The sequence below is a fragment of the Neopsephotus bourkii genome, unplaced genomic scaffold (assembly GCF_033783945.1).
Source record: "Neopsephotus bourkii isolate Nb327-2 ecotype Australia unplaced genomic scaffold, CSIRO-AGI_Nbou_v1 NB_1346, whole genome shotgun sequence".
NCBI classification, from domain to species: Eukaryota; Metazoa; Chordata; class Aves; order Psittaciformes; family Psittacidae; genus Neopsephotus; species Neopsephotus bourkii.
Window position 1 is genome coordinate 4,866,385 of NW_026901826.1, and position 22,926 is coordinate 4,889,310.

The following is a 22,926-nucleotide window of genomic DNA, read 5'->3' on the forward strand; positions in this document are numbered from 1 at the left end:
GGTCTATCAGCTGCACTGGAAGTTGATTATCATCTTGTTGTGGTAAAAATGAGACTGTAAAACATGTCATAATACACAAAGTGTCTTTTTCCCAAGAAAGGAAAAGGAGTCATGCTATAAAAGAATATTTCACACCAAATGGGCTGTTAAAGGGCAATGCAGTGATTTAAGCTAGATCCTCTGGTTGAATGGAACAGAAGGCAGGCATGAAACGTCTTTGTGATAGCACTGATGCCTGAAAAGTGCTGGTATTTCTGTCTGAGGTTGTTAGAAGGACTGACAGGGTGCATTGTGATGTATCAGCCTGTTTGAACTGCTGGTGAGATCGAATAGTTGGGAAGTGAGGTCATAGCCTGGCCACGCAGAAGGACCAGTGCGGTTCCTGCAGCTTTTGCCTCCCCGCTTAGAAGCAGGATGTTTGGGAGGTTTCAGTCAACAAAGACAAATGTTTCTGTATGAAATGAGGTTTTCCCTTAGAATTTTTGAAAACTATTTATCAGAGGTACAAAATGTAGGAATGAAAATAAGATGTTTGTGTCATAGTCCCGGAGCATTATCAGTAACGGGACTCATTTTATGATTAGTTGCATTTCTTCAGAGGGGCGTGTGATACTCTCTAATTGAAATATTAATAGCAGATAATGATGCTATGGAATGGTGGCCTCTCATATGGAGACACACTTTGAGAGGTTTTAATCTGTGTGGTAACTCTGCATATTAATTTTTTTTTATAATTTTGATGAAGAGCAATTATAAAGCTTGCACAGTAGCTGCTCTTTGAAGTTAACTAATTCCCTGAGTCCTGTGGATCTGCATTAGATTAATGGCCTATAAATTTCATTCAAAAATGAGTATTTCACTGAGGAATAAAAACATCTAATCTTTAAAAAAAAAATCTTTCTGAACAGTTTGCTGCCTCTGTTGCAAAGCAGCTGACTTCCTTGTGAAAACTTTGGTGCATGTTTTATGAGGAACAAGAAAGACGAAAATTGAAAGAAAATGTGGATGCGATCATTTCAGCATGTGTTCAGAAAGAGGGGCCTGTAAAGAAATCAGTCTTTTTCTAAAAAAGAACTGTCTTAAAGAGAGTTAGGAAATTATGTATAGTATAGTCGAGACCTTTCTGTACTTGAACTTTCATTTGCCATTTGAAAACCCTGACCTGCTAGTGTTAGCAAAGAGAAGAATGAATAAAACTCCATCTTGAGAAAACAAATGTAGCTGTCTTGAAGACAGAACATGTTCATGCCCTCTGTACTTTCTCATTTCAAATTAGAATGGATTTTTAAGCAGTTTTGTGTGCAGAAAATAGTTCCATCCAGAGGCTCAGGGGGCTTTAGTGGAACTCCCATCTTTATAAAGGAAATAATTAACACTACCCCTAACACTATCTTCCATCATGAATTTGTGCTTCTGGAGGCTGGATTGTGGCCCTGTGAGGTGGCATGAGGCAGTGGAGCATTGAACAGCTCAGAGCCCTGGGCCTCTGGGGCATCAAGCTCAGACATCACCCCAAGCTGGGCAGCTACCTCTACGTTGAGGCCATTTTCCATCTTTTTTATTAAGCCAGTAGCACCTGAAGGTTATCTCACGTTAATGTCGATGCTGTAATGGCTTCTGATCGTTAGTTGCCTCTGAAGACTTTAATGATATGGAAATGTGATTTTTAACATTTTGTATTTTAATTAATTGCAAGTATCTCAGGGTAGCTTTAAGTAACGATTGGTTCATGTGCTATGCTTCCTGTTAACTAAATTTTTCCCAATAATCTTTAATCACCTTGTACCGCTCTTCCTGATTCTAATTACTGGAGCTTTGTATATAATAATAATCACTTCAGTTCACAAGTGATTACACTGTTTTCTGAAGTGAGGTACTCCAGAAACTTTCAAATACCTTTTGAGTTCTGTATACCAACTCATGACTTCTGCTTGCTTCTTTATGTTAGATGGAAATGCTGTCACGCTGAAGCCACGGGAGGCAAAGGGGTCTGTTAAGTGGCAGCAGAGCATTTTGTCGGCTGGAAGATTAAGATCTGAATGTGACCTTCATCTGGATGCTCTTAATCTTGATTGGGATATGGAAATTACATTCTGTGTCTCTGGGAGGAGAGGAGATGCAGTTTAAACTGCTCTTAATGATCTTGCCAACTTTTTTTTTCCTTCCCTCCCCTTCCTTCTGAATCTAATATAGTAAGGGAATATTTAAAGAATTGGCTTTTCTGATTGGCCGGCTGTATCTCTCCATCTGCTCTCTGAGCAAGGGAGTGATGGAATGATTAATTCAATCTTTTAATAGCATGTGGTCAGAATAAGAAGTGTTGAAATTTACAAGCAGTAAAAGTAGAAACTGTAAAGATAATATTGGGGTTGTGGTACAATATCCTGTTTTGTCTAGGAATATGCTAATACTGTAGATACCGTCTTGAAAATGAAAAATAAAACATTTGGTCTTTTGAAAAGTAGAGCTTATAGTGCAAAGTATGAATTGTTTTCTGTTGGCTTTTTCAGCCCTGTGGTGAGATGCTAAAAAGCAGGTGGCCATATTTTGCTTTTTATTTGGGTTTCCAGTTTGACCAGAAGTAAAGAGATCACTCTTTGCTTCAGTTTCTGCATATGAAAGAGCTGATGAATCATAGAATCATAGAGTGGAAAAGACCTTTAAGATCATCTACACTTCTCTTAAATACCTCCAGGGGTGGTGACTCAACTGCTTTCTTGGACAGCCTGTTCCAATGCTTGACTATCCTTTTGGTGAAAAGATTTTTCCTAATACCCAATCGAAACCTCCCTTGGAGCAACTTGCGGCCATTTCCTCTTGTCCTGTCACTTGTTACTTGGGAGAAGAGACCAACCCTCACCTCACTACAACCTTGTTTCAGATAGTTGTAGAGAGTGATAATGTCCCCTCTGAGCCTTCTCTTCTCCAGGCTAAACCCACCAGTTCCCTCAGCCGTTCCTCATAAGATTTGTTCTCCAGACCCTTCACCAGCTTCACTGCCCTTCTTTGGACACACTCCAACACCTCAATGTCTCTCTTGTAGCGAGGGGCCCAGAACTGAACACAGGATTCACAGTACTGCCTCACCAGTGCCCAGTACAGGGGAATGATCACTGCCCTATTCCTGTTGGACACACTACTGCTGATACAGGCCAGGATGCTGTTGGCCGCCTTGGCCACGTGGGCACAAGTTGGCTCATATTCAGCTGGCTGTTGACCAACAACCCTGGGTCCTTTTCCATTGAGCAGCTTTCCAGTTTGGAGAGTGGACAATCTTCAGTCCTTGATACAGAATGAAAAAAAAATAATGTCTGATGTCTCTTAACTTCTGCAGGATGGGAAAATTCATTCTGCAGGTACTAGACTATGCAGAGCTATTTCCATTACCCCAATTTAAATCTCCTGGGATGAGCTCCTCTTTTTCATCTCTTATTTCACAACAGGAAAAAAGTATAATTACAAGGTGACATGACTTGAGGAACATTGGGAAGTTTTACATAAAATGGCATTGCCTGAGGTATTACACAGTTACATTTGCCCAGAGGGAGGGAGTATGGGAGTAAGTATCTGTAAATCTGTTCAAAAGATAACCAGATGCTTCTTTTTTTGATTTAAAGATACACCTATATATGACTTCCTTATCTTAACTGTGACTGGAGTGAAAGAGAAGAAAGCCAAAGAGTAGCATTTAATAGGTAAATGTATAAAAGGAATGAAAGATAAGCAGGGCAGAAAATACACGGCGAATGGAAATAGGTCTTTCTTTATTCTTGTGATAGTATTTTCCCATGTAAGAAATCATATGGGTAGATGAATCCTTTAAATATATGCATATGTAGGGAATACATTCTTCTTGGAGCTAGCGTTGAGTTTCTTCTCCTGGTATTTTTAACAATTCCAGTAATCAGGCTGTGGCTGTCCAGTATATAGGGAGTTACTGCGATTTCTTCATATCATTGCAACAACCGTCCTGCCCTTATTGCACAGATGCCTGTGTTACATTTTTGAGAAGTGCTTTTATGAGTGAAGCTGGGACTGCTCACCTTGACTGAGGCAAACAAGCACCATGCCCTTCAACTGCTACTGCTTTCAGAGGGTGGTGGTGTCCCACATGCCTCTCATACTGTATAACATTTGGAACATACGTAACATGTATAACTTGGAAGGGAGAGCTTTGCTGCCATACAGCTCTCATACTGTTATACAGTATGCTGTATGGCAGCGAAGCCCTCCCTTCCAAGTGAAGGTGGCCTTCCGTGGCCTCATCCGAGTCCCTAGTTGGCACCTGTCCCCAAAGCAAAATGATTGCTTAGTGGAGCAAAATATCCCATGTGTGATGTAAGGCTAGTGGGTAGTCTGGTGCCAAATACTCTTGCACAAGTTTGTCAATATGTGGTATCAGCTTTTGGCTGAAACACTCTTGTTCCTTGAGACTAGTGTTTCTCCAGCAAAAAAACTGGATCAAATCAGGAATAACAAGGATGTTTAAGGTAAGGACTAGCCTGTGATGGCAGAAATTGCTTGATGCCTGTTTGGAACTTGGAGAGTTGTAATTTCACTAATAAAATTTGTACTTGAAGATCTAAGGCAACTTTTCCATCTCTTACTTCTTTCTGCCTCTCTGTCTTCCCGCTTCATCCCCTCCAAGGGTTCGAGTGCTCTCCTATTCCTACACATTCATTAGGGAACTTTGCTCCCAGAGCAGATTGTGGGCAAACACTGATTCCTGATGAATTTTTAGCAGATTTTAATAGTGCACTGTGGTATTTCCCAACTGTCTGATTTGTATAATGGTGTGTTCAATCTATCTATTTGGCATTCGTAACAATTAGATTCAAATCCCTTACCTTTAGATGAGTTTTGGCTAAAGGAACAAAGTACCTGAGAACGGCAAACATGGCCAGAAGTGAGATTTAGGACTCAGGAACTGCACCCTCCCTTCTGCTTTTGCTTTCTTTCACCCTAGGGCCGCTCCATATTTGTTGGGATCAAGTTTCCTAATATCTGTGAAAATCAGCCTGAACTTATATTGTAAAAAGCTCTGATATATGCTTCATCAAACTCTTTTTCAATGCAGCCTTGTTTCCCATTATCTTAGAGAAAGCCAATTCAGAAATGGAAAGAAAACTTCCCAGGTTAACCGTCCTCTTCTGTTTGCTCCATTCTCAGCCTCTTCCTTCTTGTGGGGGCAACATTCAGCTGCTTTTGGTGTGATCAGTGAGCCTGATGCAGAAGGTCTGTGTAGTCAGAGTGAAGACAGCATAAATCAGTTTGGAAAATTGCCATCTATATTGTTTCTGTCATCTTTTTCTCTGTGCAGCCCTTCTGCCAAGTCTAGCAGCATCACAAAATCCAGGTTTTTACTGAGGATCCTGTTTGACAAATAAACCCAAAGCACTCAGGCTCCAGTTGAAAGATGTGTGAAAATTCAACTTCCCTTGGCTCTCGTAAGCAAGGCAGGACTTCCTAACTTTCAAGAACTCCAGTCACACACTTTAGAAAACGGCACTGAAAATATGTATGCAAGTGCAGAGAAAATGTGGTTTTTTTTTTATTACTTTGTCAATAGCTGTAGCTTACCTTTGTACCAATCTGTGGTTACAGTGCCTTGATTTACACCATCTCCCCCCCTCCCCCCAATGGTTAATTTGCATCTGTATGTAGAAGGAGACAAAGGTGTCTGTGCAGGTTTCCTTGCTGGACCTTTTTTTGCCTTGAGGACAAGGTGGCAATGTCCTCAACAAATGGACCATGCAGAGATTTGTGATTATTATTAATTGATAGTAAATTGTTTGAAGATGTCAGCTAAATACTTGCAAGTAGGGGGGAAGGTGAAGGCAGGGGAAAGGGGTTTGAAGCATTCTAAAATGACTTCTTCTTGACCAAACAAACTTCTTCCTGTGTCTTTGAGAGTTTAACACTCACTTCTGCTTCCCTTCCCACACCCTGCCTTCCACACACACTTCTTTTATCTGTATTTACCTGTCTTTCCAAGAATCACTAGAAGAAATGCAGATAGGTGTGTCATGCAAATGAAATTTTTAGTGCAGCTTCCCACCCCCCTTCCCATTGTTGCTAGAGAGATCTCTTATCAAAGGACTTTGATTTCCGAGTGCCAACAAATGTTGCTCTAAAAAGCTGCCTTATTTAGGGTATTGTTATTTTTCTTTAGGCCTCTCCTTCCTCCCCCCCCCAAAAAAGTTTCTTTCAGTACTGTAATGATGGTATCATAACTTTCTTCTTACTACCACACCAGTTTAGCTTGCATCTTTTATAAAATGTGGATTCCTTTTTCTATAGTTAAGTCTTGCTGTGGATACTGGGGCTCCAAGCTTGTGATATTGAACTCTCATAATGGTTGTTGTTATGTAATTCCTTCAAAGGCTCCCCGATGTGTTCATGAGATGGAAAATAAGGGGAGGAGGAGCTATTCTGTTTATTAATCCTATGTGGCACAGCTTTCCCATGTGTTAAATGAGATCTCTGGGGATGAGTCCTGGAATCAGTTTTGGGAAATTGTATCTCTGGCTTCTGTGAAGGGCTTGTCATCTTGCCTGCAAATGTTACCACTTCATCTTTCTAAGCAAGCTGACATGCTTGTCAAAAAGCTAAACAAATGTTATAAACTTACAGCAGGATTAAATTGAGGTAGGGTTTATTTTAGTTATTTTCACTGGCAAGTAAAAGAAAACTTCATTAGTCTGGCTCAGCAGATGTTTGCAGCTGACCCTGAAGAGATACCACTTGTTCCCTTGTTGATGAGGTCGAGAAGTGATGGGGATGCACATTAGCTCCTCAGCTGGGTGAGCACGCTGCTTTTCTGGTTGGCGTAGGTGCTGACTCCCCTGCTTTTGTGTCATTTGCTGCCTTGCTACACCTGGCCATTTGTCCAGGCTTGCTGGGTATGTGGTGCCTTAGCTTGAGTTACGGCACTGGTTGAGCTCTCAGGTGTCCAGGCAGCCCAGACAACCTGCTGCCACTAGTCCAGGGACTGCCTGCTGTGTGTGTGCGAGAGCTCTGCTGTATTGTGGAAGCATCTGCTTCAAAGGGCAGGGCTGTGCATACGTTCCCCTGTTGGATAACTGGGATAAATCCCATCCTGAAATACAGGGGATGGAGCTATGAATCTCATAGGTATTTCATAGCAATTCTGTGAATTTCCATCATTGGTAAGTGCAAGTTACTGTTTGTTGGCTCATTGCCACACAGCATTTTAGGACCTGTGTGCTCCTCGTGCAGTGGTTGAACAAGAAACTTGGTCTTAGGGGTGCCAGGGGTTTGCTGTGGTTTAGTGAGCGGTTATTAACAATCCATCTTCCCTATTGGTGGCTGTGTGGGAGGCTTCTTAAATTAGGTCTTCCCTTGGCTACTGAAATTCTTACAGCCTTCTGGCTGCTGCTGTTCCATTAATAGCACCTTGAGATCCTGTGCATTTGTAGGGTAAGGGACACATTTCCATGGTTTGTTTCTCCTGCTGTTCTGGTTCTTCAACACCTTTCACTTCCCATGAGTAACTCCAGGGACAGCCTGTCTCCAGTACCTCTGTTTCCTCATGATTACTGATTTTCACTTCTGCAGAAGTAAAGTAAGACAAAAAACAGGAGGCTTATTGCCTGGCTGGTGCAGAATTCCAGTTGTGCTTGGAAACAGGTGCTGTCCCTGACAAAATGAATCTCCCTTACACAATGCATCCATTGAGTTAAGGTACGTTGGAGCTTGTCATGTGCCACTGGATCTGCATGTGTGCATGATAGTTGTTCGGCAGCAGAAGGTCTGATGACCTCAGCTGTTGAAACCAGCAGGATACCTTTTCATAGAAGGACAAGTCAGGCTGGTTACCACCTACCTGTTTTCCAGACTTAAAGGCCTTCAGTCTTGATTGCATATCGATGTTCCTTAGGAACATGGTAGGAAGCAGCAGAGGCAAAAAAGGTTTTGGTGTGCAAATTTGGATAGACCGTTTGCATTTGAAAGATCATCTGCACAGGCTTAGGACATATAACCTTTCTGCTGGTGAAGTAAAGAAAACAAATAGAAAGATTGCCTGGTTTATTCCTCAGGACTTGAGTGCCTGAAATTGTCTTCTGTTAGGATAGTCCTGGAGTAACTTTTTGAGTCTGGACCTTGTTTGCTTGGTCTCTGCCAAAACAGACATTTATGGAGATGTTGCTTTAAGGCTAACACAAAAGGCTATTTCTGAAAGCTGTGTGGATCCTCCAGTGGTCTACTGATTGCCTCTCCGAGTAGCAAATGAATTACTTTTGTAAGTCTGCTTTGAAAGGGATCTTATTATCTATAATCTCAGTATTACCACACTATAAATCAGGGAAAAAAAACCCAAGAGTATTTTGGGGTAGGAAAAATGATTCAGTAATTCAGTGGTAGACAGAGCTATGTGAATTCTTTAGCTAACTAGAAGAGCTCAGTTGTGCCTTGTCCTGTGGCACTCAATGAGGACTGACAATTACAATTTGCCCTCTTTTTCTCACTCAGTGTTGCTATACAGGAACAGCTTCAAACTTAGCTCTTGTTATTCTATCATCAAACTTAATATTTATATATTTTTTTATATATTTTTCTCTTTCTTCTTTTTTTTTTTTTTTTTTCCCTTCGGGCATCAAATTTGCATGCAAATTATTCAGCTGTAGGAGGAGGGAAAAAAAAATAACTGTTAGGATTTGTCTGCTGAGGACTCTTCAGCACAAATAGCACCAAAGTCTCAGGACCGTCTGCCCAGTTCAGGAGGTGCTAGCAGGTCCCAGGGTGGCACCTCTTGGGTGGCCCCTCTGACCAGCTCTTCAGATGCCTTTGGCGGTGCCCATCTTTCTTGCCTGATAAGGACTGGAGACTGATTCAAATAATCCAATTCTGCCTTTCACCTTTAATGTCTTAAAAAGAGGGTTTAATGAAGAGACTAATATAAAGATATATTTTAATCTCCACAACTCATAATGTTCCACAATGCAGATGTTCAATTTATAGGGTAGGAGATGCAGCTTTGTAAAAAATTACATGCAAATTTAATTTCTTTTAATAAACTTTTAATACTTCTTTTTTTTTGTTGCTTTTGGCCTCAAGCTGTGTTGTATAGATCACAGAATACCAAAGCGAGCAACTGTAAGGGGAGTTCTGAGGTTTTCATTGCCTGTGTTCATACTCCATGCATTTCTGCAAAGAAGAAAGTTTAACACCTCTGTTTTGATTTGGCTACTTTACTTATGCCCATCCCTACCCCAGAGTTGAGATTTTTCCAACAGGAACTGGTCATTGATATGGAAGTGGCTGTTGATACGGGTCTGCAGCCTGTTTTATTTCTCTGTGGTCTTGGCAGTTGCAGAGGCAGCTTGACAGCCCTGGAAAATCAGTATTTTTAAAAACTACAGAATTGCCTTAAATTCTTAGTGGCTTTGTGTTAAGATGTGTCTTACATGGAAGCTATTTCAGATTAAGTAGAAGTATATTTAAAAGGGCAAGAATTATTTTAAAATAGCTTCATATCTAGACATATTTATTATAGAATAAATCTGCCTTATTTTTCTGCTGTAGCTTAACCCATTTGCAAACTAGACAGGCTTATTTCTTCCAAATACATTTGAATGCAGGTAGAACCTGTAGCCTGGGAATAGCCTCTCTCAGACTTTGGCGTGATAAAGCAGCATTGAAGGGCTGCAGGCTGGTTTCTTTGAACATAATGAGAAATTAACAGCTAGTGCTTGGTCAGGGGAATTTCATTAGCACCAGGGCTGTACAGTTCTCATGTCCCACAGTGAGATCTCTGGCACTGTGCCTCTGTAGCTAAGATCAGTATCTACCTACTTACCAGGAGCAGATGCAGAGAGGGAGCTGCGGTGTTTTGAATGAGGTGCAAGAAGCGCCAGAGGGAGCCTCTCCAGTGTGGCAGAGCCGGTGGGTCCCCACTGCCTCCTGCCTGGGAGCTCCCAGCCTCCAGCCATGCTCCACTCAACCTCTTGCACCAAATAAACCAGTATCTGCTGGAAATCTAGGCTGAGCCCGGGTCTGCTTTGAAAGTTTGATGTTGGGCTTCATCATGGGAGAGGTGTTTTCACACCAAAAAGGTGGGTGTTTCATAAACTCTACCTAGAAGTGGAGTTCTAATGAGATCAGGACACCAGTAAACTGTCTTTCACTGTGGTTGTCACTGGGTTACACACCCACCCTGGATTAGATCCTGCCACTTTTACTGATGTAAGAATTAGCAGTGAGAATCATGATGGTTCATTTTACGTTAAGGCATCCATCTTGCTGGAAACAGTGCACCTTTTCTGATGCTTAGAATTAATTTAAGAGTAATAAAAATAAAAACTAAGAATTAACTGAGGGTTGGTGTTTTTTTGGTTGGTTGTTTTTTGTCTCTCCCCCCCCAAAAGAAGATATTTTCCTTTTTGTGTTTCTTGCTGTGGCTGAAGTGAGCCAGTATACTGAGATGTGACATGCGTTGTGTCTATTCAAAACCATGCTATGTGGAAGCTGTGTACTATACTGTTGTAAATAAAATAGATACTGGCCATTTCCCATATGTCTGCAGCATTCATTTCTCCCTACCTGGATGCTTTCTTAGGTCCTCGGAGCTAGCTGTTCAAACAGACCTGTTTTAAAACTCTCTGTAGTACAATATCTCAGTGAGTGCATTTCTGCAGTTGAGTCTGTCCATCTGTCGCTCTTTTCATTGCAGGTTGTTAATGTACTTGGTTTGAGTGGCCATTGGGACCAAAAATTTTCCTTTTCTATACAGCCCTCATGGACAGGATAAGACCGGGCATTTTCTTTCACTGCTCTCTGCTAAGCACTATTTCATTGCAATGATACCTGTTATCGCTTTGCTTTTCTGACTTCTTCTTTTTCCTTCATGTTATTTTCCCTTCCCCAGCCCTGACTTCTTTTTATCATTTTCTTGCATTCATTTTCTTCTAAGCGAATTGATTTTGCACTAAAATGTCACTTCTTATTCAAGAGGTAGGTAGAGGGGTGCAGAAACGGAATTGAGTGGCAACACCTGTATGCAACATGTGAAATCCAAATGTCAGGTTGGCAATGTGGTGAGAGGGGAGAAAACAAGAGGAGGAGAGAATGCTCAGCCCAAAGGAAAGCAATTTCTCTTGAGGAATTCTTTTTGTTAGAGTATGGTTTTTTTTCAGCTGTAGAGAAATAAACAAAAATTGAAATGACTTTGTTTCATTTTTTCCATGGTTTCTACGCCCAAGTGCCCAGGTGAAATGGGATGAAAGACAAATGGGGAGGGAGGACACTGGGGAGGAAGCAAATTGTGCAGCTTTTACCACTTCAGCAGAATTGTCAATGTCATTTATGATTGGATTAATTAAGTTTTAAAATAAAATTACTTAGTGGACTTTAGCTGATGTTTTTGCCTTCTAGATGGCATTTTCTTTACAAGTACATATGTAGTTGCCACATGCAAAGTTCACACATGTATCTGATGTGACCAGAAATGGCCTTTTGTGCTTTAACACCAAGGCAATGCCAGTGCTCCTTGTGTGGATTTAAAGCTGTTCCACCCCTCAGGAGAGGCCTCAGAATATCTCTTACAGCATGGACTCAGCTGAATGAAGAGGTATTTGTTTTGCAAGAGTTCATTTTTGACAGTCTTGAACTTTTTGAGCTAACTAAACCTCAAAAAGCTGTTTGTTTCAGTTTATCTGCCGTCTTGCACAGAGTATTGCCCGGTTCCTGGTTGAGACCTGTTTCCTCTCAGCACACCTTTGGTACAAGGCAGTGGGTTCATATTTTCATGTGGTCTAAAATGCTGAACAGTGGGCACATACTGCTTCCCCTTCATATGAATGCAAATCATTCAGGCAGTGATTTTTGACTCCATGGTTGAAACGAATTGAGATTATATGTCCTTGCCAAATTTCAAGTGTATCTGGTCACGCTGAAGCACAAGGGCTCTTCACATAGAGATGACAACAACTTGTTTCACACTAAGAACATCCTCTTCAAAATCTTTTATTTCCTGTCTGCATTTTCAAGATCTGCAAACACTCCTTTATTTTATTTTATTTTTCCTCCTTCACTGACAGAGAACAGACCAAGAAGACAATCTAAAAATGCCAAGACTGGTAAAGTAACAGGCAATTAAAAGTACTACCCAGAGTGGACAATTTACCCAAGTAATTACTGTCAGGTCTAGCTTCAATTTCTAGGTTTGACTCTTGAAGAAAATGAAGGTATTTTACTTAGAGTTTGTTACGAGAAATATTTTTGGTGGAAATTGCAGCATTGCTTATAACCAAAGTGAAGTTCTTTAACAAAGCTCTCAGTGATGTTTTATTTAGCTTGAATTATATGCATTAGGACACCTACATACGTGAATATCGCTGTAATAGGAATTAACTTTTAAATACTTGCAAACAATTCTCACTGCATGGATGGGAAGAATCCTGTTGTTACCTGAAGAGAGCAGAAATTCATGTTGAATTGTGCTGGAAAGAACTGTGCATTTCAAAAAGGTAAAATCTGGGTCCTTTTTGAAGTTGCTGTGAAGAAACCAGCTTGTATCAGCACTAGTTCTGTGTTTTATAACAATATAAAATATGAGCTAGTGTTGTACAACAAAGCAATCCCCTCAAAAACCTAGAAATCAAAATAGAAAGTCCTTTGATAGATAAAAGCCGACATCTTTTTAACATTTGTTATTTATAACATTGCCTACGGACACCGCACCATGGTAAAGTGAAAGACTCGGCACCGTTTTACTTCTCCAAATACCTAGCAGCTTCTTTTAAAAACCAAACAGAAATTCACCTTGGACACCTGAAAACACTCAGTGCTTCACATGAAAGATTCACCACCTCATCAAAAGCTCATGTTTGATATTTGGCCTAATTCATGCCTCCTCTGAGCAGTTACATTAAAATGCTTTTGCTCTCCTCTTGAGGGAGGTCTCCCTCCGTCTTGCAGGGGTGCATTAGGCAGCCTGCAGTTGGGATGGCGGCCACTCTGCCAGAACCATCCCAGCCTCTTTATAGCTCACTTGGGGGTCTAAGGGCTGACTGGGAATTCAGGATACACAAGCTATAGCCCCTAGCAGAGAGAGCTTGGAGAGTGTGCCCTACCCACTGGCTGTTGTGTTGCCCTGGGCCAAGGGGTGCTTGTTGGGGTACTGGGGATGCTAGCTTTTGTGGGAGAGGGTTGGGAAAAGCAGTTGGTTTTTTTCATGCAAAAAAATGCCCCCTCCTTTCTATGGGGGCCAGGACTGGAGTTGATGATCCTAAAGGTCTTTTCCAACCCAGCTGATTCCATTATTCTATGATTTTCTACAGGGAGAGTGCTCAGTTATGCAGGTAAATTACAATATTTGGCTCCTGCCCTTTAGATACATCATCTTTAACTGAGCTCTTTGCTGTTTCTCCCATGTTACGGGTAGAGGCCTCTCCTTCACTTTTCCTCATTCAAGAAGTTTTCAGAATATCATGCTGCTGATTGAGGTTGTTTCCCTGTGCGCATGGAGTAAACCATCTCTGAGCTAACTTGTATCAGCAGTCACCTTGCTCTGTAACAAAGTTAAGGTGAACAATTTAAAGGGCATTTTACTGCAGGATGACGAAATGCACGCAAATAGAAACAAAAAACTTTCTGATTTGAGCGTTTGTCTTTCGTGTCATCTTTCCTGAAGTCAAGTCTTTCCTGAACTTGTAATACTGGAAAATCATAGTGCAGTAAATAATGGTGGATGCTCACTAGTTTTTATTTCTATGCAGAGTTTGTTTCTGACATTTTTTACTAGCCTGGCTTGAGTAGTCTGCTGAGTGTACACCTCTTTAAAATGCATCTTAGCTTCTTTATAGTGTTACTATTGTGAACTAAACTTGTGTTATTTCTTTTTCGTCATACAGTTTTCCCTACGCAAAATGGAAAGGTTGCTATAGTGACTGGAGGTGCTAAAGGAATTGGTTACCAAACTGTGAAGCATTTGGCAAGGCTTGGCATGCACGTTATAATAGGTAAAGTGATTGGTTTATTAATATATTTTTTGCCTCAGAGAATAACTATTTTTTTCTCTTAGGGAGTATTTTCTTTCCAGTGTGAGTAGAGATATGGCAGCGTGAGGGATTTGCTAGCATTTAGATCAAATAAAGATTTGATTTATGTTTTGTTTTGCAAGGCCTTCAAGAAAAGTAGATGATTGGTTGTTTGTTTTTTCTTTTACTGCTGAACTTGGAAGAATTGGGTTACATTATTTACTTATATAAGAAGTAAACAATAAGGTAATGAAAAAATCTTAAAAGTATGTGTATTTAAAAAATATTCATTATCTTGTTACTGAGGATGGACTCCAGTGTTAGGGTCCGCATGTTCATTAAGAGGAAAACTAATGAAAGCCTTGAATATTCCAGTCACAGTGGGGGATGATTTGTGTTATAAGAGCAGGAGAAGCCCTGAGAATTTCTTCCATGTACAAATTGAACATTTACATCTCAGTTTGTCGCTGTTGGTGGCCTTTGTAGGCAAGGCAAGGAAATAAATACCCTGGGCGGTTAATTTGTGTCAGTCTGAGGTGGGCTGGACAACTCACCTTCTGGGGGTGCCTGTTTCTCTCCACTGACAATAATTTTATAATAAGGTGGCTGTGTTAGACCAAGACATCTGAAGTTAGGTTAGGTGAGTTCCTGTAGGAACTCCACAAATGTCCTGAGTGCACAATTACATCTCTGTATTACAGACAATATTAGTGAAACTTTTTCCATGGTTTTTAATATATATAATATATTAAATATATCTAATATATTCTAATATCTCTAGTAAGTTTGCATGTAACATCTTAAATACATTTAAAATTCTACCTTTTGCTGGCTTCATCTTTCTTTAACTAGATTTTTACCTAAAACATTGTAACGTTTGCATGGTAAGATCACTAAAGGTTGGTATTTCATAATACATTAGCAAGCTGGTGATGCTGTTTTATTTAGCTTTTATACAGAATTTATACAGAATGTGCTCTCTCTAAGGTTTTGTATACATGTCTTTAAAAAAAATCGTAACACACCAAACAAGAAACAAGAGCACAGTGCACATGTATTTTTAGTCTAGTGCATCAGTAACGCTGATGGAATTGCCCTGATATTATACAGGTGTAATGCAAAGTGCCACTTATTTTAATAGATGTGTCAAAACCAAGCATCTACAAAATGCAAGCAGATGCTGCTCTATGTAGCTAGATGCTAGATGTAGCTAACATAGTTAGATGTAGCTAATGATGTCAGCATTAATATTTCAGTAAAGAAGTGTCTTCTCATGTTTAAGGTGGACTGCAAAAATGTACTTGTTGGGAAAACAAAAAGGCCAATTTTCTTCTCTTTGCATATGGTCATGGAAGCATAGAACTTTGCTGCTTTTTTTAAGATTTCTTTTATACCAGTTAGGGTTTAGGGTATTTCATGTTACAAAATCAAATGTGAGATCTTTAGGAAAGGAAATGTGACATTTAATTACAAAATCTCTGAATAAGTTGATATTTTTTTTCTACTCACAATCACCCACTCATAGATCTCATTCACACATACACCTATACTCCCTTGTGAGCAGCATGGGAAAAGGTACAACAGCTACTGAGTTCTTATCCTGACTCTGTGGTTCTTCCTGATTGGAAATGGCAGGCTAGTTTATGGACAGATTTTTTTTAGTTTTTAGGAGTCATCAGCTTCTTGGTGTATTTTTCCTTATCTGGAGTATGTAAGCTATGTCTATAGACTATTTTCTGGGTGGATTAACAGGAAAAGTAATGGCATGGGTGATATTCCAGAACCTGGATGTTATCCTCTGGGTGGCAGAGTGCATAGTCATCTGCTGACAAGCCCTCTGTTCTGTAGCCTGGAAACATGTCCTTTATTTTCAATAAGGGGCATTCTTTTAACTCTTTGCTCTGCTTTTTCTTCTGGTGCTTACAGATACACACACATCCATTCACTCTTCAATTGTACCAACCTTAACATTTGCATTACGAATCTCTACAGATGTAAATTAATGAAACTAATTATAGGAAGCATTTGATGAGTAAGATTTTCAACTGATTCAGTTCTTCCAGGCAAACTCTGACCTAAACGCTGAGCCCTATGAGTCACAGCCATCTTCTTTGCCTGTGAAATTCTTCAGAGCAAAGAAGCCCTGTCAGTAGAATGGATAGTCTCAGGCTTTGTTCCAGCTGCAAGATTAAAACAGTCTCAAAAGCACATTAAATGCAATGACCTTCCATCCTTGTTGCTAACTGTTGGCCTTAAGTGTCCAGAGTATGCTTAAAATACCTGCTGGCACATTGGCATGCATTAGCACATTCATCTTGAGGCCATGCAAGCAAAGATTTAAGCTTCAAATAAGACAGCAAGTGTGCTCAAGCTTTCTACCCTAGAAGCGTTTTCACCCTGTGTTTGTATATAGACATGAACTTATGTGAAAGCGTGGATGTTAGGAGAATTTGGGCTTTCAAGGGAGACTAGTGTAGCTCACAGTCAGTCTTGGCAGTTCACTGAGTGCTTCTTTCTCACTAAAGGGACTTAAGCAACAAAAGAATGAAATCCCTGCGTCAGACAAATGAGTCAGACCTGAATGTCTGATGTGAAAATGATTCACCATCTATGATGTCAAAGTCCATTTGACATTTTAGAGGAGTAAATCTTTGAAGTAACTTACTTTTAAATCCAGTCTGCCAATGGAATGAGGAAAACAGCCAAATAAAACGCATGTTACCTTGTGGAACATGAATGGGCACTGTATGAAAAGGCAGTGTGCTCACTTTTTCAGCAAGCAGTTGCACAGTGCTTTTAAAGCTTCTTTGTTTCCAGTCACAGCACTGGTGTATAAGATACCATTCTTGCACCTCTGCAAGTTCTGCTTGCCCTGCCTTCAGCTGTCGCTGGGAAAAAGGTTGGCATGTATGTTGATATGATGAAAGTCATTTTCTAAGGGTTTGTTTGAGGTATTTCATTGAGACTTTTTGTCAGGCTGTGGTAAGATTATGGGCAGTCAGAAAAGCTTTTGCTTTAGGAATATCTTATGACAGACAGTAGAACCCTGGTAGAGAAAGCTACTGCCAGTGGTGAGTCTTCAGAGTCAAGACACACCAGGAGCTCCTGCTTCCTCCTGTTCAGTTTACTACTTGATAAATAATCTTGCAATTTTATTTTCAGAGCAAGAAGGTAAATGACACACAGGTTTTCGTGCCTACTGACTAGTGACTGATATTGAAGATGGTGTTTTGTGTGGACTTATAAGTAAATACAACATTGAAAATCAAGAGATCCTTCTCATAAAACCCAGTAGGTTCAGCTCTGGTTCACAGTGCTGGCCACAGTTTTGTGAGTCTGAATTTAAACTGATTAGAAGTGTAAACTCTTCATATTCCTTCCATCCTTCATCACTGGGGTTTAATTTTAAGAGGATTCTGTGAGTGCATGTTAAAATTGTTGACTTTAAAGAAGAAAGCTTCTGTTCGATTTTTCCTTTTTTTTTTTTTTTTTTTTTTTTTTTTGTCAGTGTGTTAATAAAGGTCCAGAAAAGAATGTCTGAGAATATCTAATATTGGAGCTTTGGTAATACTGTTTGATAATGGTGAATGAAGAAGTCCAGCTTGACAGTGTTACACATATGCTGCTTGTTATGAAACACCAGGTTCAGGACAGTGTAATCAATCTTTTTGTCTGAGTACATCAGCATCACGATTTTCTAAGACAGGCTCACATTCTGAAGGAACCAGTGCCATTATATGTACATATATGTATATACATATATTCAAGTGACTTATTTGAGACATGCAATTTTGGCATAACTAAATGTAGTTCCATCACCAGACTTGGCACTGCTGCATGACCTCTGTAGGCCCTGCAGGATACCAACAGTAGATATTTCTGTCATCTCTTTCATTCACATTAGTTTCCAATTTTCAAGCTGGACTCTCTGCACTATAAATCAGAAAATTCGTATATTGTATAATAATACAAAGTGATTTTAGAAGGATAATTAAACCCTATCAAGATGGTGCAATTGTTCATTTTCAAAGACAGTTTGATTTGATTTCAATTACTGACAATTTATATGAGACAGTTTAATAGTCTTTTCTCACTGTACATAGATGTGTGAGATGCTCGAGTTATATTTTTTCTAGAAAAGTATTTTTCTTCATAATTTAATCTAAGCTTTGTTAGGTCTGAGTGAGTCATAGAGTTATTCAGGAGGTGTCAAAATGTTACCAGCCTTTTAGAAGTGGGTGATAGTTTCCTTTTGCTGATATGAGCATGAAGAAAATCCATGCAGACTGCCTTATAATTGTCATTTGGTTCAGTTTCTAACGTATCGGTACACTGTAATCAGGGTTTTGAAAACTCTACTTACAGCGCTGTTTGTTATTTATACGTTATACATGCACACACAGCCACACACACAGTCTTCCAAATCTGTTAGAATTTTGTCAAACACTCTAATCCCCAATTTCTGCTCTAAGGAGCCTGGAAGATCTGGAAAAAACACAAGAAGGATGGTGAGGGGGGTGAGATGGCCCTGTGCAAAGCGGGGCTGGTGGGGCTAATAAACAGAGGTTCTTCCACTTGCAAACAGATGACTGAGGTGTGATATTAAGAATGGTATAAAGAAAGTGGATGAGAAGTGGCTATTCCCTGTCTTATTGTACACAAAATACAGAACATCAAACAAATTAAAATAAATAAAAACAAACAAACAAAAGCAAACCCAACCCAAACCCAAACAAAAACAAAGTACTGAACTACAACATTTTAATGTAATTAATTGTGTCGTTAAGTCACAGAGCCTGTTGTCCCAGACCCCTTTGGCAGCCAAGCGCTTGAATGAATTGAAAGTCTGATTAGATAGCAGTGGAGGATAGGTTCATTGAGAGGCTAGGTGTGACCTTTGATTCAGGAAATTCCTGCAACTTCTTGCTACTGGCAGGGGGGATGTATTGGAAAATGCCACTCTTATGCTGGCACACCTTCCCTTTAAGCACCTGCTCCAGGTTATTGTTGGGAACAGGGCACTTGTGTAGGTGTATCTTGAGTTTGATAAACAGGGTCGTTCTTAACTTCTCGTTGGAACAAGTGGGTTGCCAAAACCTAGGGCAAGAATGGTAATATATTTTCTCTTTGCAAACTGACAAAAGATGTGTGGTATCTGTAGATATAAAGAAGCTCTGTATCACTTCCTCATCCTTAGGTCACATCCTTATACCTAGCTTTATTGAATAACTAATGTCTTGAAATTTTTATGGATAAACCCCAAGATCTATATTTCTTTTGTTCTAAACAAGGGTTTTTTTCTTCCTTTTTATTGAAGACATTACAGATTCCTTTAGAAAATACTCATTGTACTGAGTTCAAATTTCTCATCCTCAGAGAATTCTGGGGCAGTCATTCGTCTCTCAGGCATATGATATTTGTTGTGCCACATGCATTCGCAAAATCATAATCCACATAACATCAACTGATAGGATTTTGGTTTTCTCTTGAGGCTTTGGGTGGCCTTGCAAGCCCTGTCTTCAGGCTGGCATGCTGATGAAATCAATTCCCTTTCAATTGTAATGAGGATTATGCTACTCTGAGGAGGTACCTTAATTCAGATTTCCATTTGGAGTCTTCTTTATATTCTGCTGCATAAAACCACCTAACCATTACCCTCTGCCACTCCTTAGTCAAATGGTATAAATTTATACAGGATTTATTACCATACCACCAAGCTTCTCCTGGTAAGACACATATGCATTAGAGTTTAGAGGCATCAGTTATAAACTTTATAAGTGATCAGAGGGAGTGGGGTATGCCATGGGGCAGGCTGTGAACCCTGTAAAGTGGTTCATCATTTCAGGGATTATCTGATACATAATTATAGCTAAATAAGTCAAGAGATGAGCGTTTATCTCAGGTAGAGTTCCCCAGGTGAATGAGGGGGTTGAGGCTGGGGAGAGGGAGGGACTGGGAGCTGATGTACCTGCGCGGCTGACCTGCCACCAGGCAGATCACCCCATCTTCACTTTTCTGGATCGCCTGCAGTGGGGTTTGTTGCAGGCTGAGGGGTGCTTCAGTGCTCGGTGTGTCTCTTGGGTTCCAGGCTGGAGGGGTTGGTTTGTCTCTGGACCATCACAACCTGAGTGGTTTGCATCTTCTTGGTGTTCTTTACTGTGAGTGTGGTGAGGCCCTGGCACAGGTTGCCTAGAGAAGCTGTGGCTGCCCCATCATTGGCATTGTTCAAGGCCAGGTTGGACGGCGCTTTGAGCAACCTGGTCTAGTGGAAGGTGTCCTTGCCTATGGCAGGTGGTTGGAACTGGATGAGCTTTAAGGTCTTTTCAAACCCAAAAGATTCTGTGATCCTGTGGTCTCAAAAAGGTTTGATCTGTGTTTCGCTTTTATGTTATTTAGCTGATAGTCAGGAAATTCTCCACCTGCTACCTCTGGTAAGCTAAGGCTTTTTGGATTTGTGGGTTTATTCTCTTCAGGCAACCTTCAGTTTGCAGGCTGTATCATTCTTCATAGGCTATTATAAATTTCTTTATAATGCCCTGCAGTATGTTCCCTTGAAAGGTAAAGATTGCAAATCCTTATTTTTGCAAAGAGCAACTGGAAAATATCTTGATTTTTTTATCAGGATCAATTTTGAGCATAAGTGTCAATTACTCTTTTGGAGAGATTTTCACATTCAAAGAAATGAAAAATACTGTGTAAAGAGTATAATACAGACGTATCAGGACCCCTTGACTAGTGATAGTGTGAATGTTTCCCAGCTGTGCTGGATTTCTAGGATCTGTGGTTTTGCCATCCTTGTTCAGGCTGAGCAATCTTCTGTGATAATTCTGTTGAAATCCCTGAAATAACGTTCAGAGTTAGGATCTACTTAAGTGATTAAGATGGCAGCGCCTGACCTTTAGGATAAGATCCAAAGCCTATTGCTGCTGATAAGAATTTTTATATATACTTCTGTGGCAGCTTTAGATTGACATGCTTTGACTTGCGGTGTTTGTGTAGATGAATGTTGAAGAGGAGAGTCAATGTTTTTCACTAACACTTCTATTAAATCTATTTTCCATTTTTTTGTTTGTTTGTTTTCAACAGGAGTTTCAGTATTAGTAGGAATTAGATTTTTTCATGCCATTAAAATGACATTTTGTACAAATGAATCAATTCAGACTTGAATGTTATTAGTTTTATTTTAAGAATTGGTTGTATTCAGGAATGTTATTGAATCAGTCTCACCTTACTTTTTCACTGTTCTGTAGGGACTAAAAAGAAAAACATCAGACAGGGCACTGAAGAGCTTGCATAAACAGTCTTGAGACAACTGTATCTATTTTGTTTTCCCAATAGGCGCTTTAAACTAGCAGGAAAAGCACGATTATTATGGTTTTGGGTACTTTGATGATCTAAACTCTGAAGATATTGAATCCCTTTTTCTCAAAGCTTTCTCAGATTCCCTTACTGCATAAAACACATGGTCTCTCTTCTCGTTCCTATTCATCCGTCCAAACCACTTGAATTCAGAGTAGGCAAATCTTATGCCACAGATGGTATAGCATTTAAAATGGGTAAATTCTGGTGTGTTGAACCTATGAAAAATATGGTGAATTGTCAAAAAGTCCAGTTGAAGGATTCTCCTGTGCATCACAAAGTTTTTTAAAGAATCGCTACAAATGTACTATTGAGGATCTAAACCACCTGATGGTAAGGATTTAATCCTCATATAGTAAACTGTCCCCTTCCTTAGTTTTGAGTGCTGTGCTCCATTGTACTTGAAGGTTGTGCCATTTAGTGACTCATCTTCATCAAGAAGACACAAACTATTATACATTTTTCCCAACCTAAACCTGATTGTTTTAGTTTGGTGACTTAAAAGTTTGGGTTTTTTTTAATTTTTAATAAAAAAAAGAGGGTTTTTTTTTTAATTCTGAATAAAAGGAGGCTGTTCTCTTTCATGCCTACCACTCACTTTTCATAGAGGATCCCAGAAGGATGTACCAGAAGAGAGGCAGTACAACAGTGCAATGGCCGTTTCTTCTCCCACCCATCCTCAGCAAGGGGATGCTGGTTTCCTTAAGCTAACTTAGAAGTGTAGATTACTCTCACAGTATTATCGTATCTTTCTAACATATGTGTCTTTGAACTTTATGTAAGGATTTTGCTCATTTGTTCAGTGTTCAGTGTCATTTGTCCATTTATTCTTTCTTACAGGATTTTCTTTGAAAGAAGTATTTCAAAAGCCTCTATTACAGTAGCAGCTTTTAGTGAGGCTGTTTCAATTCTGAGATCCTCCAAGTTTCCAAATCTGCTTTTCAAACTCTCTTGAATCAGGCTGGAAACAGACAACTGAAGTGACTGTTCAGCAAAATAATTATTTTTTTCCCAGTGGTCTAGAGTGAAAAATATGCAAATATGAATAAAATGAGCTCTTTTGGAAAGCACTGGGCTTTAATGAATAACCATTTATATAACAGCAAAATAAAGCAAATTAAAATTTGTTGTGAACACAAGCTCTTTTAAAAGAGCAAATTAAGTGAACATACTGAGAGTCAAGACACAGGAGGCTTTAATAAGCCCGTTGTCTGCATCAAGAGTGCTGAATGAAAGAGGAATCAAGTAAGACCTTCACAGAATTGGCACTTAAGTGTTTTTGTTTCTACGCTAACTCTATCTGGTGCGATAACACACTGAGTTTGAAATCTTACTGTAGTACATCACTTGAGGTGAAACAATGAGGAAAACTGATCTCTTGCCCACAACCCCTGTGCACAGATTTCCCCAGAAATGGCGGTTTCACTGGAGGGTATGTTTGTGGATGCTGCATCTATATGTACAAATTAGCATCAAGCTGAATGTTTCTGGTCTGTACAAGGCTGATTTAAAGGGGAAAATAAGCAACAGCAAGAGAAAGTACTGCAAATGTCTCCTTGGTATTGTT

The 22,926-nt window shown here is 39.8% G+C and overlaps 1 protein-coding gene across 4 annotated transcripts in view; it reads left to right on the forward strand.

The window, feature by feature from the left end:
- Positions 1–22,926, forward strand: part of DHRSX (dehydrogenase/reductase X-linked) — a 163,508-nt gene that overhangs the window by 23,468 nt on the left and 117,114 nt on the right. For 3 of the 4 annotated variants that reach the window (XM_061366538.1, XM_061366539.1, XM_061366540.1), the window contains exon 2: positions 13,875–13,982. The exons of the other annotated variant lie outside the window; for it this stretch is intronic. In XM_061366538.1, the coding sequence (XP_061222522.1) occupies positions 13,875–13,982 (108 nt within the window). The remainder of the gene's footprint in view (positions 1–13,874; positions 13,983–22,926) is intronic. 4 annotated transcript variants of the gene reach the window in all.